Source organism: Aquarana catesbeiana, linkage group LG02 (genome assembly GCF_042186555.1).
Source record: "Aquarana catesbeiana isolate 2022-GZ linkage group LG02, ASM4218655v1, whole genome shotgun sequence".
NCBI lineage: Eukaryota > Metazoa > Chordata > Amphibia > Anura > Ranidae > Aquarana > Aquarana catesbeiana.
In genome coordinates, this window is record NC_133325.1 from 471,437,520 (window position 1) to 471,453,137 (window position 15,618).

Consider the following 15,618-nt stretch of genomic DNA (forward strand, 5'->3'; position numbering starts at 1 on the left):
GCCTGGAGCGAGGAGCAGCCTCCTAAAGGCAAGGTCGGCTGATAGCCAGCCTTCACTGTTCTGGACCTTTGTAATAATTGTAACGATATTTAGTTTTTCTGCAGCAACTGCCAGTTGTACATATTTGTCTTACTGTGCCCATTTTTAGACATAATATAATTCCTTGTGTGGTACAGTCTAAAATAAAAAAACAAACAAAAACACATACAACAGTAAAGAAAATTACCCCAGTTTATTGATGCATTTCAATTGCTAAACATTTGCCATATGGATTTAGAAAATACATAAAGTACAAGCTACTTTGTAAAACCAAAGACAAACATTGAATCCAATGATAAACTATGTTTTCACAATGGACCCTTATCCCATATAGTTAGTAATAAATTTTAAATATCTATTCTTTTGTTTTCTTAAAACTGATTTTACATAACCCTCAGAACACCGGCAACACAGATTGATAAAAATTCCAAGGAACTACATTTAAAGCCACTTGGGGGGGCGGGCGAATATATATATAAAAATGGAAAAAACACATTAATATAAAATAGGAATTGTTAAGTTTCAACACAGCAAATAGCATATTGAATACAATAAAATGAAATAACATTGCAATATCAATGATTAAAAGCAAAAACATAACACTAACATTACATATAATGCACTGCTACATGTAGTGATCAACATTAAGCCAGAAACAGCCAAAAAAAATTAAAATTAGGTCACTCGTAGTAAGTTATGTATTATAAGAGATTGTTATATTGTGTTTAGGGAATTTTATATATATTTGCCGGTAATAAGATGAGGACAATTACAAATGTATTTTCCATACTCCATCCCTTTTCATAATTAGTTTCAGTGCCAGGCTTATAAACGGTACACAAATTTACTTCACGCCATTTCATTTAGTTTTGGATCATCATCACGGTCTTAAAAAAAATAAAAAATAAAAAAAATAAAAGAAAAAGCTATACAAAAAAAAAAAATATGAAAGTAATGCCATAAGACACAGGGAAATAAATCATATTTCATACACTGAAGTAAATACAAAGAAAAACAAAAACATCTTTTAACAAGACACTTAAATCACAAAATAAATGCTTTTTTTATTATTTAAACAGAAGGGAAATGTTTGGGTTGCAAGCTAAATAAATGGATTTATAGGCCTAAGGAATGGCAAAAACCAATATATACATACCATATATGAACACGATTACAAAAACTTGCATAATTCATACCAGAAAAAAAACTAAAACTAATCTATGGTTTTAGAAGTTCAAAAATAATATGAAATCAAAACAATTATTATATACAGCTTTGTTAGCCAGTCTTTAAAGTTAAAAGCCCCCCAAATTGATATTCATGTATTGGGTTCATCACTCAGCTGCTTACATCAATCCCATATTGCTGTACTTCAAGGGACAGCTTCAAGCCCAACCACTAGAGGAAAAAAAATGAATTAAATAAAAGCAGCCAACTGGTGTTTTATCCCAAGCAAGTTAATACTGAACTATCAGGGTGAATGTATTGTTTAAAACCAAGGTATACAATTCCTTTTCGTTTAAATTACATCTGGAAGGACATCACAGACACTGCTGTGTTTGACCTCCTTACACATAGCTCTATACATAGAATGAGCCACCTGCACTCACAGTAATACAATAAAAATTACAGAGCTTTGTTTAGACTTGTCACGTGGTAGAGGGTATTTTGGGCAGCATGATACTTGCCAACATTAAATATTCCCTAAATCTTATAGCTTCAAAAAACTGCAGGTGCTGCTAAACTACTGGGTGGGAAATAGGAAGCTCCTTGGGGAGTAGATAATCTGGAAGGATACCAACATTTTCAGCATAATTTGTATTGTACAGCAGGGGAACCAGTGTGTGATGAGCAAGATTTGTACACATTTGCCTATAATTTAAGGTTGCTTTTTCTTAAAGAAATATTGAACACTTGCATTTGAACTTCCATAAACAGGTAAAACAAAAACGATGGAGATAGATATAGATATAGATATAGATATAGATATAGATATCTATATCTAACTCCATGGTAACTGCAAACTTCTGAATGAAAATAGAATAAAGTATTGCATGACCGCAGGTGGGATATAAATTTAAAAGGGGTTTCCCCAAGAGAGATTTAGTTTGCTATCCCACTGTAGTAACACACAAGTATCCCAACACTAGAACAGTATCCTCAAACAGCAGAAAACCATTTAGGTGGGTCTAAAATAAGTTTCACCCACAAGATGCTAAACCTGAAGTCTGAAACTACTGACAAGGGTCTCCACATTTCTACTTGAGGGAACTACAGCAGGAATCCACTTATAACTCAGTGAAAAACACCATAAAACGCAAAAATACACAATAGCTTGCGCTGCCTAGCCCAAGTAAATCAACACATTTCATATGTGATCATGTAACAACTGGTACCCTAATATGGCAACATTATACCAGCCATAAAAACACAATTACTACACAAAGCTTTCTTTGGTATAAACATCCTGAAACTAACTTGAATGGATTCTCACAAGGAATGGCATTGATCTCAGAGTGTGGTTCTAGTAGGGAAATCAATGCTGATATGAATAAGATGGATCACTAAGAAAACTACACCAAGTTTTGAAAAATTTGCAATGCCTATCTACAACACTTAAGTTTGTGTGCCTGTGTTAGAAAGCAGGAAAGAAGCAGCGATTGTTAAACTTACTCTAAAGCCTAACTTTTACATAACTTTTACTACTGGGGGGGGGGGTTTGGGGGTATGGTATCAGCTTGGATCATACGACTTTCTAGCTTCACTTAACTCTGCTCCAGGGTTTTAAGAATTGCTTCTATTTAAAGGGGGCTTGCCAGCCCTATAACAGGAACAGGGCAAGCTTACTGTAAACTAATCACTACGTTGGCATTTAAGGCACTACATTAAGTGAACATACATGAAACAAGTATTCGTCATACATACCTGTGCAAAACAACTCAGTTATCATTTACTCACCACTATGTGAGTACGTTTCAGACAATTTTATATATTTATATATATATTTATTCATCAGTGCTACAGTGATAAAACTAACTGTTCACATACATTCCCACAATTTATTTTGGTTTAAAAAAAGAAAAAAAAATCCAGGAGAAAAAAAAAAAAAAAAAAAAAAAAAAAAAAAAAAAATCTATATATAAAAAAATCTAACCACTACCCACCCCCATCTGCAAAAACTAACAGACACAAAGTACACATAGGTTCAAGTATCATTACTAACAGTTTGGATTACAAATACACAAAATTTTATGTACAGATGCACTTGGGGCAATACGACATACTGCGCACCACTCTGCCGCTCCAAGGAAAGCCTATTTTCTTCTCTTAAACAGTACATCTTTTCATTGTGTAAAATATGAAAACACCACAAATACAAAACTTCAAAAATAGTTTGAAATTCTGTATGAAAAACTTTAAAGTTTTTTTTTTTATTTTTTTCATAATTCCAGCTTGGAGAAGGCTGAAATAAGAGCGTGACAAAAGCATGCTGAAGCAAGCAGGAGTGACTTTACAAAGAATGATTTCCGTGACCACAAAAACGGAAGAGCTCCTATGCATGCAAGTAGTCTTAGTCCATCTGAACGACTATCTGAAGTCACAGTGTGCTCCTGTGCATTAAACTTCCTTTTGTATACTTTGCTGTGTCCATAACTGTTCACTGGATTAATACAAACATCTCTGAACAAATAGCCAGAATGCAGGCAAGGAATGTATTTACTGCACAAACAGTAAACATGATAAAATACAAAGAATTCTTCAGACATTAAAAGAAGGTAATAACTGCTTATTTTCATTTCACACTAATTTTGTATTTGCCCAATTAAAAAAAAAAAAAAAGTGGTAACCTTAAAATGCATGGTACAGATATATATAGCTTTTTCATATTTATGAGACTTTTAAACCTAGTATGAAAATAAGATCCTGTGCAATATTTTGATGCTGAATATTACAGTTCTATGTAACCAGTCATTTTAGGCTAAAAGTTTGCCTATAGTGGCTAACTGGAATTATATTAATAAAGTGGTTCTTAAGGCTGAAGTTTTTTTTAACTTTTATGCATTCCATGCATAAAGGTAAATAAACCTGTGTGCAGCAGTCCCCCCAGCCCTTTAATACTTACCCGAGCCTCCCTCTCGATCCAGTGATGTGCACGAGTGCATTGGCTCTTCCAGACAACCAAGAGGAGACAGGAGAGAGGGGGTGGGGCCAAGCCACAGCTCCATGTCTGAATGAGCAGCGGTTCGGGAGCATGCCTGCTTGGGTGCCCCCATTGCAAGCTGCTTGCTGTGGGGGCAGAAGGGAGGGACCAGGAGCGAAAGCCAAGGAGCCAAGAGGAAGATCGGGGCTGCTCTGTGCAAAATCACTGCAGAGGGCAGGCAAGTATGACTTTTTTTACCTTTAATATCACTTTAAGTGTGTCTGGTTTGTGGAAGACATCTTCACTTATGATAAGCCTGCAACATTTTACAGTGAATGGTATTTAAAGCTTAGCTCACCAACTCTTTTAGAGAGGCATTTAAATACTACGGGATTAGTTATGGTGTAGTCTTACAGTTTTGACTAACAATAATTACGTGCAGTAACTCATAACAGCCAAATTTCTGCTTCATGACTCTGCTGTAGACTTAGTGATTGTAAAGGTAAATTTTTATTTATTTTTTAAATAACATCATACTTGCCTCCACTGTGCAGCTCGTTTTGTACAGAGTGGCCCCGAACCTGCTCTTCTGGGGTTCCCCAGCGGTTCTTCCCCACATCCGATAACCCCCTTGGAGAAGCGCTTCCGCGAGGGGGTTACCTTGCGGGCGCACTACCAAGTCCAGCACTCAGCATCCATAGAGTGCCGAATGCAGGACTCTGCCCCGCCCCCCCGGCGCTCACATCATTGGATTTGATTGACAGCAGCGGGAGCCAATGGCTTCGCTGCTATAAATCTTTCCAATCAAGAGCAGAGAACCCTGGGCAGAGAGACAGCGTGTCCCCGCCGGGACAAGTTCGAGGGTTCAGGTAATTAAAACAGGCGGGCTGGGGGACCGGTCAATGACAGGTGTTTTTTCACCTTAATGCATAGGATGCATTAAGGTTAAAAAAACACAAAGGTTTACAACCCCCCTTTAAGCCTGGTAAACACGATGAGCCTATTGGGGCTTGTTCACACTTGCCTACATTTCTAACGCACAAACGCTCCTATAGCATTTGTATGGCATTATTATGGGCGTGAGATAGGCATCAATGAGCTTTAGTATGGGCATTAGACAGGCGTTTTACAAGCATTAATGAGTTAAAAGTTTTGAAGCATTTGACGAACGTTAAAACTGCTCCACAAACGTTTATTCCAGGAGTCTCAAACTGGCGGCCCTCCAGCTGTTGTGAAACTACAAGTCCCATGAGGCATTGCAAGGCTGACTGTTACAAGCATGACTCCCACAGGTAGAGACATGATGGGACTTGTAGTTTCGCAACAGCTGGAGGGCCACCAGTTTGAGACCCCTGGTCTATTCCATTACTGAAAATGAACTAATCTTAATGCTGCGCAACTGCCTGCCAGAGCATTTGCAAGGCGGTACCATAGACTTGAATGGCTTCAAGCGCCTCCGGACTCGACATGAGGCTTCAATTTTGAAGCGACGTTGACACTTAGTGTGTACAGCACTATGTGCCGTCTATTGTTGTGCATAGGCATTCGAGGGGCCTTTTAAATGCCTGCTCTTAATGCCATTGTGAACTCAGCCTTAGACAAATAATCCATTTTTTTTGCATGCCATATCGAAAACTAAGGTTACTAATGTTATGAAAATATGCGTATGACAGAATAAAATTTCTGAAGTAATGTATTGTATTTTCGGACAAAAACTGTACTGATTAAAACAAAAATCGTATGATCTGGTATCGCACAAGAAATTTTTCGTATTTGTCCCTTTCAATAATGTCAAACAAAAGCTGTGTACCAACGATCAGATTATTGTACGATCGCTTCAAAAGTGGTATTTTACGTATGATTTTTTTGATTGCGTGTACTAGGCTTAATCAAAACTGACCTCCGAATAGGCACCATTACAGTAAGTTAATATTTTCTGGATTGTTGTAAAATATTCTAAAAAGATTAAAATGCCCTTAAAAAGTAAGAGGCCACTTACAGATATTTTACACCACAAGTTGATGCACCTTAGGGAACATGTGCCACTATCATAAGGCAGATTCATCTTTTCATGTTAGGTTCCTTTGTGCATAATTTACTAAGCCAACAAAATAGGTTGGCTAATATCTAAAAAGCGAGGACACAGACCTAGGTATTTCTGCATGACACTGCAAACGTGAAATTAACTTCAAGGGAAATCATAATTCTGATTTGGAGCAGTTTAACCAAGCAGCTATTACCTTTCAGATACAAAGTCTAAAAATCCAATATTAAAAAAAAAAAAAGAAGAAGATTAAAACTAATTGAATGCTTTAACATTTTTTGAATACTTCATGTGTTACACAATTCTAAAAGTAAGCTTATATATTGTAAATATTAAGTTCACACTAAAAGAGAAAAAAAAAATATAAAAACACTAAAACCCCAAAATTAAAAAGAAAAAAAAAAAAAAAAAAAGTAGGAAAACAGAGAAGAATGTTATTGCAGTCCGCAGCAATTCATGATTGGGGCCCAGCTGGTAGCAATGAAGTCTTTACATGGAAGGAGCTATGCCAATGATGCTACAAAAAAAAGGTACTACACAGAACCACAGAATGATTTAACACTGAACAAGCTTAATCAGACTACAAAAATGCAGTCATTAAGGAAGAGACCCCTTTTTCCTTCAAGCGTGCTTCTAGCAAATCCTGTTCTATAACAGTCAAATCTTAAAAAAAAAAAAAAAAAAAAGAAGAAGAAGAGGGGGAAAAAAAAAACTTCTGTTTTTTTCATTTTTTTTATAGGTAAGAGTACTGGTTGATGTTGGCTGGACTTAAAGGATATCCAGTGTAGATTGCAGAACCCCTCGAGGCACCAATATATGACTGGGTGGCAAACTGGTGTGGATACTGTGCAGGAGCCACACTGGCAGAGGTAAGTAAGCTTGGCCCCACACTGACAGGGACCTGATGCACAAGAGTACTGGGATGTGTAGCATAAGTTGTGTGCCTTGAGGAGCCCTGAGGGGAAAACAGGTGAGCAATTGATGTAGTTGACCCCAGGGTTGCAGCAGATGTGGGAGCATAAGTGTACATGTGAGGCTGGCTGGTTAGATGGCTGGTGGCCGACGCAGCTGCCGCAAGGTGGGGGTGCACAGTGGAATGCAAGGGGCTGCTGTGCTGGAAAGTGAACGGAGCCTGAGAGATTGATGGGAGCGGAGCAACATATGCTTGTTGCCTACGAGGTGGCGGATTCATGCTTCTCTCTTGGGATCCCATTGAGGCTGACTGCTGGTTCTAGGGAAAAAAAAAAAAAAAAAACACAGTTGAGCTGCCACAGAACCATAAATACATCAGTATATGTAGTACAATTACTACAAGGAGCTTTAAAAAAAAAAAAAAAAAAAAAAAAAAAAACACACACAAGATAATATATATTTTCTGAAAGCAGAGGAGCTGCAGAAAAAAACTATGGTAGTCAAAAATATTTGTTGTATGATATTTGGGCAAATGTTTACAAAAAGATTCAGTTAAATTTTTTTTATGTACATATATTGTTGACACATAAAATGTTGACACTGGGGGTTTCTGTTAAGAACATAACACTCCTCAGGAACTCCCCCTCACCTGTATGATGCCAACAGGAGAGTTTATCTGAGTAGAGGACTAGTCTTGAATGCAGCATGCAGTCCAATTTGCCCCTCGCTAGCCTTAACCACCACCCCCCGACTGTCAGAGAGCACCCTTACACACGTCATTCCCTCACTTCCTACAGGGGGTAGAGGGGCATTAAGATGAGAAAAAGAGCCAAGCAATGAAATGAGAATTAGCAAAACCCTTTACCCTTCAAATATGTGCAGCAGTTGAGGGATGATCAGGGGGAAGGCATAAACCAACCAGAACTGAGTCCAAGGAATCACCAGTGTATCTATTGTGAAGGCTAGAGGATCTCTGACCTTGGCTAGAAGTTTATTGTTGAACATGTGGAACTGATGTCCACATGTGTTTTTTCCAGCTTTGAAAGATTTTACAAGATCTTGGGGTGCAAAGGCCACTTTTCCTTGAGTCCACCCTTGCCTCTCGTTCACGCCAGGGATGTGGAGGGCCGAGAGAGCTGATACACAAGTTGCAGACTTCTTTTAGGGCAGCTTGACTTTTGGTGCTCACTTGATGTGAGGTCAGAGGTCCAGTGTAAGATAATCTGATGGCTCTCAGTTCGTTTGCCGATGGGAAGTTACAATGGACTGTGGGAACTAGGTCCCCTACACTGTCAAAGTTACTTAAATCCACCCCAGCCTGTAGGGCTGGCATCCATTGCCACCATCTTTCATGGCATGTTTTGAAGGAAAGACTTTCCCAATTCCAGGGCAGTGCTGAAGATCCACCTTGTCAGGGAGAGCTTAGTTTGACTGGACCGGAGCATTGGGCGATCCAAGGATTGGACTCTTGTTCTGCATTGCGGGTATGCTGGATTGAAGAGGTGTGGAGGGAAATTGGAAACAAGGAAAACCCTGCCTTACCAAGTTCAAGATCCCTCTGATGTTACAATGAGAACTTCTCAGGAAGCATTGTCTGTCCTTCAGGACTTGTGACTCACAAGCAATTGTGTCCTGTAGGTTCTATGTGGACAATTCTCTCAAACCATTGGCATTTACTCACGGAGCACCAAATCCTAAACAGACATGTAAGATCTGCTCCAGAACCGGTATTCCGTAGAGCCCCCTCACTAAGACCGGCTAACTAGTAGCCATTATTCATCTACATGGAGACCAAAGGCCCGAATGGTACTTTCAAATGAGGGGACTGCCCTTGCTGTCCCTGGATTTTTGAGGGCAGGAAGTTTTTATTACCAAATGGGGAGAATTTCTCCCCGCGAAAATGCTCTAATTGCGGCACTAAAGGAGTAATATACCTTATGGTATGAAAAAAGTCAAGCGTTTTACGTGGGTAAAACAATCAGAGAACTATGACAGCGAATTGGTGACCACCTTTACCACTCTGGCAATGGCAAATTGACCAGAGTGGGTAGGCACATTGGCCTTTATCATCGTTATATCAGAGTAATTTTTTTTTGTTCTTGAGGTGGTTCAACAAAATTCCAGGGGAGGCGATTGGGATAGAGCGATCCTCCAGAAAGACTCTGGATTGAGCATCTCAATGTCACCGCCTTCCCCAGACTTAATGAAATGATATCTTACAAGCCCTTTTTGTAATAGACAATTTTTGGGGGGTTATTCTTCCCCTTCCCTTTCCCCTCCGTTCCAATTTCCTCCTTTGCATTCCCTACCAGCTGGTATTATTACTTAATTATCCAAGTTTTAGATGGAATCAATCATTGATCTAAATGGACATTTGATCGATCATCCCTTGTTTATTGCTCTGACCCTAGCCCAATTGACAATTAAATAAAGATTTCTTGAATTGTTTATATATTTCACCTTATATACTATGTCATTATTGATTTTGTATATTGTTCTGTCTTTAATAAAAAAAATCCCTCTTTTACTGTATTGCTCCTCTGGCTGGTCGGCCTTTGTGTTCCCACATGACCTGGATGTTGTTTTTCCCATTGGCGGACATGTGACTCCACTGGGATCGGATGTACTCTTTTAAGTCCACCCCCTCCTTGTTCCACCCGAGCTCTGGGCTTCTCATCTACTAGCTCGGACAACGCGCACTTGCGCAGTGTGGGGAGTCTGACCTAGTGAGGTCAGACGCTGCCCAGCGGTGGTGTGCTGTGCATCTCCAGGTCAGGGAGCTCATTTAACGGGCCCTTGGCCCGGGGACGAGCACAGCGGCTTCCTTCTCCAGGGGACACACGATTGAACAGTCTCAAACAGGTAGGAATCTTGGCAACATTATGGGGAGAACCTATACTCCACACTAGGGATGAGCTTCGAGTTCGAGTCGAACTCATGTTCGACTCGAACATTGGCTGTTCGCAAGTTCACCGAACAGCGAACAATTTGGGGTGTTCGCGGCAAATTCGAATGCCGCGGAACACCCTTTAAAAGTCTATGGGAGAAATCAAAAGTGCTAATTTTAAAGGCTAATATGCAAGTTATTGTCATAAAAAGTGTTTGGGGACCTGGGTCCTGCCCCAGGGGACATTGATCAATGCAAAAAAAAGTTTTAAAAACGGCCGTTTTTTCAGGAGCAGTGATTTTAATAATGCTTAAAGTCAAACAATAAAAGTGTAATATCCCTTTAAATTTCGTACCTGGGGGGTGTCTATAGTATGCCTGTAAAGGGGCGCATGTTTCCTGTGTTTAGAACAGTCTGACAGCAAAATGACATTTTGAAGGAAAAAACTCATTTAAAACTACCCGCGGCTATTGCATTGCCGACAATACACATAGAAGTTCATTGATAAAAACGGCATGGGAATTCCCCAAAGGGGAACCCCGAACCAAAATTAAAAAAAAAAAGACGTGGGGGTGCCCCTAAATTCCATACCAGGCCCTTCAGGTCTGGTATGGATATTAAGGGGAACCCCGGCCAAAATTTAAAAAAAAAATGACGTGGGGTTCCCCCTGAATTCCATACCAGACCCTTCAGGTCTGGTATGGATTTTAAGGGGAACCCCGCGCCAAAAAAAAAAAAAAAAAAACGGCGTGGGGTCCCCCCAAAAATCCATACCAGACCCTTATCCGAGCACGCAACCTGGCAGGCCGCAGGAAAAGAGGGGGGGACGAGAGTGCGGCCCCCCCTCCCTCCTGAACCGTACCAGGCCACATGCCCTCAACATTGGGAGGGTGCTTTGGGGTAGCCCCCCAAAACACCTTGTCCCCATGTTGATGAGGACAAGGGCCTCATCCCCACAACCCTGGCCGGTGGTTGTGGGGGTCTGCGGGCGGGGGGCTTATCGGAATCTGGAAGCCCCCTTTAACAAGGTGACCCCCAGATCCCGGCCCCCCCCCTGTGTGAAATGGTAAGGGGGTACATAAGTACCCCTACCATTTCACGAAAAAAGTGTCAAAAATGTTAAAAATGACAAGAGACAGTTTGACAATTCCTTTATTTAAATGCTTCTTCTATCTTCCTTCATCTTCTGGCTCTTCTGGCTCTTCTGGTTCTTCCTCCGGCGTTCTCGTCCAGCATCTCCTCCGCGGCGTCTTCTATCTTCTTCTCCTCGGGCCGCTCCGCACCCATGGCATGGGGGGGAGGCTCCCGCTCTTCTCTTCTTCTCTTCTTCATTTTCTTCTCCTGGCCGCTCCGCAATCCATGCTGGCATGGAGGGAGGCTCCCGCTGTGTGACGGCGCTCCTCGTCTGACAGTTCTTAAATAACGGGGGGGGGCGGGGCCACCCGGTGACCCCGCCCCCCTCTGACGCACGGTAACTTGACGGGACTTCCCTGTGACGTCACGGGGAATGCCACAGGGAAGTCCCGTCAAGTCACAGTGCGTCAGAGGGGGGCGGGGTCACCGGGTGGCCCCGCCCCCCCGTTATTTAAGAACTGTCAGACGAGGAGCGCCGTCACACAGCGGGAGCCTCCCTCCATGCCAGCATGGATTGCGGAGCGGCCCGGAGAAGAAAATGAAGAAGAGAAGAAGAGAAGAAGAGAAGAAGAGAAGAAAAGAAGAAGAGAAGAAGAGAAGAGCGGGAGCCTCCCCCCATGCCATGGGTGCGGAGCGGCCCGAGGAGAAGAAGACAGAAGACGCCGCGGAGGAGATGCTGGACGAGAACGCCGGAGGAAGAACCAGAAGAACCAGAAGAGCCAGAAGAACCAGAAGATGAAGGAAGATAGAAGAAAGAAGAAGCATTTAAATAAAGGAATTGTCAAAAACTGTCTCTTGTCATTTTTAACATTTTTGACACTTTTTTCGTGAAATGGTAGGGGTACTTATGTACCCCCTTACCATTTCACACAGCGGGGGGGGCCGGGATCTGGGGGTCACCTTGTTAAAGGGGGCTTCCAGATTCCGATAAGCCCCCCGCCCGCAGACCCACACAACCACCGGCCAGGGTTGTGGGGATGAGGCCCTTGTCCTCATCAACATGGGGACAAGGTGTTTTGGGGGGCTACCCCAAAGCACCCTCCCAATGTTGAGGGCATGTGGCCTGGTACGGTTCAGGAGGGAGGGGGGGCTGCACTCTCGTCCCCCCCTCTTTTCCTGCGGCCTGCCAGGTTGCGTGCTCGGATAAGGGTCTGGTATGGATTTTTGGGGGGACCCCACGCCGTTTTTTTTTTTTTTGGCGCGGGGTTCCCCTTAATATCCATACCAGACCTGAAGGGCCTGGTATGGAATTTAGGAGGACTCCCACGTCATTTTTTTTTTTAAATTTTGGTTCGGGGTTCCCCTTTTGGGAATTCCCATGCCGTTTTTATCAATGAACTTCTATGTGTATTGTCGGCAATGCAATAGCCGCGGGTAGTTTTAAATGAGTTTTTTCCTTCAAAATGTCATTTTGCTGTCAGACTGTTCTAAACACAGGAAACATGCGCCCCTTTACAGGCATACTATAGACACCCCCCAGGTACGAAATTTAAAGGGATATTACACTTTTATTGATTGACTTTAAGCATTATTAAAATCACTGCTCCTGAAAAAACGGCCGTTTTTAAAACTTTTTTTTGCATTGATCCATGTCCCCTGGGGCAGGACCCAGGTCCCCAAACACTTTTTATGACAATAACTTGCATATAAGCCTTTAAAATTAGCACTTTTGATTATTCATGTTCGTGTCCCATAGACTTTAACGGTGTTCGCATGTTCGAACGAACTTTTTTCCAGTTCGCATGTTCTGGTGCGAACCGAACAGGGGGGTGTTCGGCTCATCCCTACTCCACACTCCCCGCTGCCTCCCCTTTATACTGGAGTCCCTTACCTACTATGGCCATTTACCTAACCAATTATATTTCTCCATTCTGCAGATTTTATCTTGTTCAATGCTGGCTTAAGCCTGGAGTAATCTCAAAGGCGCTGGTATCAGGATTTTGTTGGACATCTATTTTTTCCATGAGTTTCAAGAGCCTATTGAACCTGCTTACGATTGAGCTAGTCTGCCTGGCTTTTTCATTACTTACCTGTCCATGCCAAGTACCTGAATGGTTCTCTTGTCCCCTGGAGTTTTGAAACTTATCTATACATGGTTATGTTGGTTTTCAGGTGAGCTCTTTTTTGCTCCCTCATTGTTTGTCACATATGTTTTGTCCCTCATATTCACCATTTCTTTCCCCCAATTTTCCCTTTCTCCTCCCCGCTTTTTTGCCCTTTTCCTTTCTTCCCCCCTTCTTCCCTATTCATCCTTCCCTTCACTCCCCCCCCCCCCCTCCTCCTTTTCCCTACTTTTTTTCCCTTCTTTTCATCTTTCACCTTTTTCCCTTCCCCTTGTATTGAGTAGACTCTGACCTAACTAATTTTTTTTTTGTGTGTATATCATTACCACATATCTTTTTTATCTAGACTCATACCCGCATACATCCCCCTTTTTCTTTTGCAGGGGGAGCCTCTAACTCGGGCCTGTGTTTTCACATATGGCCATTTTACAGCCTGATGAGCAATTTGATGATCATCTTTACTTTCGCATGTATAACTTGCTGAGCTTAATTGACTGCAATTTTGAATGTAATATAGTCGATTTGTGCTTTACTTCAAAATCTATCTTATAGATTATTCCTCCTGAAGAAGCGTTCACCCGCGAAACTAGTAGAGGAAAAAATCATATTCGAGATTTGCTTCAACAGCAGATACTTTTTGGGGAAACCGGAGTATTTGTTTTTTGAAATATAATTTCCTCCAAAATAGTTTAGTGTACCCTGTATGTCTTTTTAATACGTAAAAAATATGTTTTTTATATTATTTACATTGTTTGTTATTAGTACCAAGACAATACACAATTTTTGAGTCTGGGAATAGATCTATGGCCAGCTTCAGCAACTGTCCTATTTTTCCATTCTCATCCCTTTTCTCTATGTGGACTTTTGGATTTCCACACGCTTTCTAGAGTGCCAAAATGGAAAATGTGCTCTGTTTGGGGTGTCTCGATTTTAACAGAGTACTAGATCTTAAAATAAGGATTGGATTTACTTACAAATAGGGGTATACAGGCATTTTAGTTATATATAAGAAAGGGGGACAGAGGGAATAATGGATTCTCTACCTCAATACACACATCCTCACAATCTTTTTACACACCCCAAGGCTTCGTGTCCATTCTTGACCCACCCTCAAATGGGTGCTGGTAATCAATCATTGAAGATATCTTGCACCAAAAGTCACAAAAGTCAATTTCTGTCCCAGGCTTCAGAGAAAAATAAACTAGTAAATACTCCTGGTGTACACATCATTAACATTAAATGCTGCTCCATTCAAGAATTTACCCTTGAAGTCTGCTAACCCCTCCCCCCTTTCTCATTTACTGGTTCTTCCTTTCAACCTCCACATCACTTCAGGACAAAGCTGTGACTTGGTCTGCTGGAGGTACACAGGAAATAGACACTTCTGAAAGTGTTGGTTTCCCAGCAGAGGCTAATGTTTTCAGGGAGTTGCTTTACTGAGACTAGCGACAAAGTTGCTTTGAATATATAAACAAATTATATATACAAACCTTTTGTAAAACAGTAACACACATTGATACCATTTCATCAAGCTAATATTTTTATATCTTTATCTTAATAACTGATTCACAAGGATGCAGAGCCTTTTATTTTCTGTACTAAGTGTATTTTTCTGTACTGAGTTGCATGCAGGCAGCCTATATAGATGAATAGATGCACATTAGCTGTACGGACTCACTCAGACCCGAGGTCTGACAGGGAAACGGACAGGTGCACAGAAGAATAAGCCAAAACTTTTCAGTTCTGGATAGAGTATGTAAAAGTTTTTTTTTCTGTTACCGCTGGAGAGATTTACCATCAGTTCCTGTTCTGGGGACAATAAAGAGGAACATATCCCCCCAGACTAACCGGAACAAATGTTCCCTTTAGAAGGATTTCTTCAATTGCTGTTCTGGCAGCAGCTGACGAATTATGACTGTGTCCTGCTGTCTATAGCACAAATAGACAATCTTCCCAGCTGGGGCACATAACCAAAAATAAAAATACATTTGAGATGGTTTTTCAATACCAAGTACAAAACTAATTTTAGCTATAAAGTGTTAAACCTACAGTAAAAATCAGTCTGCATGTAGTAAAGCATGCTTGTTATACTCACTGTGGAACCTAAGGGGTAAACACTTTGCATTGTGTAACAAGGCTGTTTGATCCGGTATGCACAGATCCTCCTCCTTGCATTGTCCCCAAAACATCTCCAGATAAGACAGTTAGTGGCGTCAGTCTGCACATGTTCAGTTTGGTGTGCGTTGCTAGAGTTTTTTTTTCCCTTGGGAGGGAGCATGTGATCAGCACAGAGCCAATCAGCACTGTCCAGAGGGTCAGGGGTCCTGCAACCTCATAGGACAGCCAGTGTAGTATGAAAATGCCTCCTACAAGCTTTAACCAGGCACTGATAGAAGTC

General features: G+C 41.3%; 1 protein-coding gene across 1 annotated transcript in view; it reads right to left on the minus strand.

The window, feature by feature from the left end:
- Positions 1 to 213: 213 nt before the first annotated feature.
- Positions 214 to 15,618, minus strand: part of HIPK1 (homeodomain interacting protein kinase 1) — a 180,682-nt gene continuing 165,277 nt past the window's right edge. Inside the window, exon 17 of the mRNA XM_073615706.1 lies at positions 214 to 7,455. Within this exon, the coding sequence (XP_073471807.1) occupies positions 6,958 to 7,455 (498 nt within the window). The 3' untranslated portion in view covers positions 214 to 6,957. The remainder of the gene's footprint in view (positions 7,456 to 15,618) is intronic.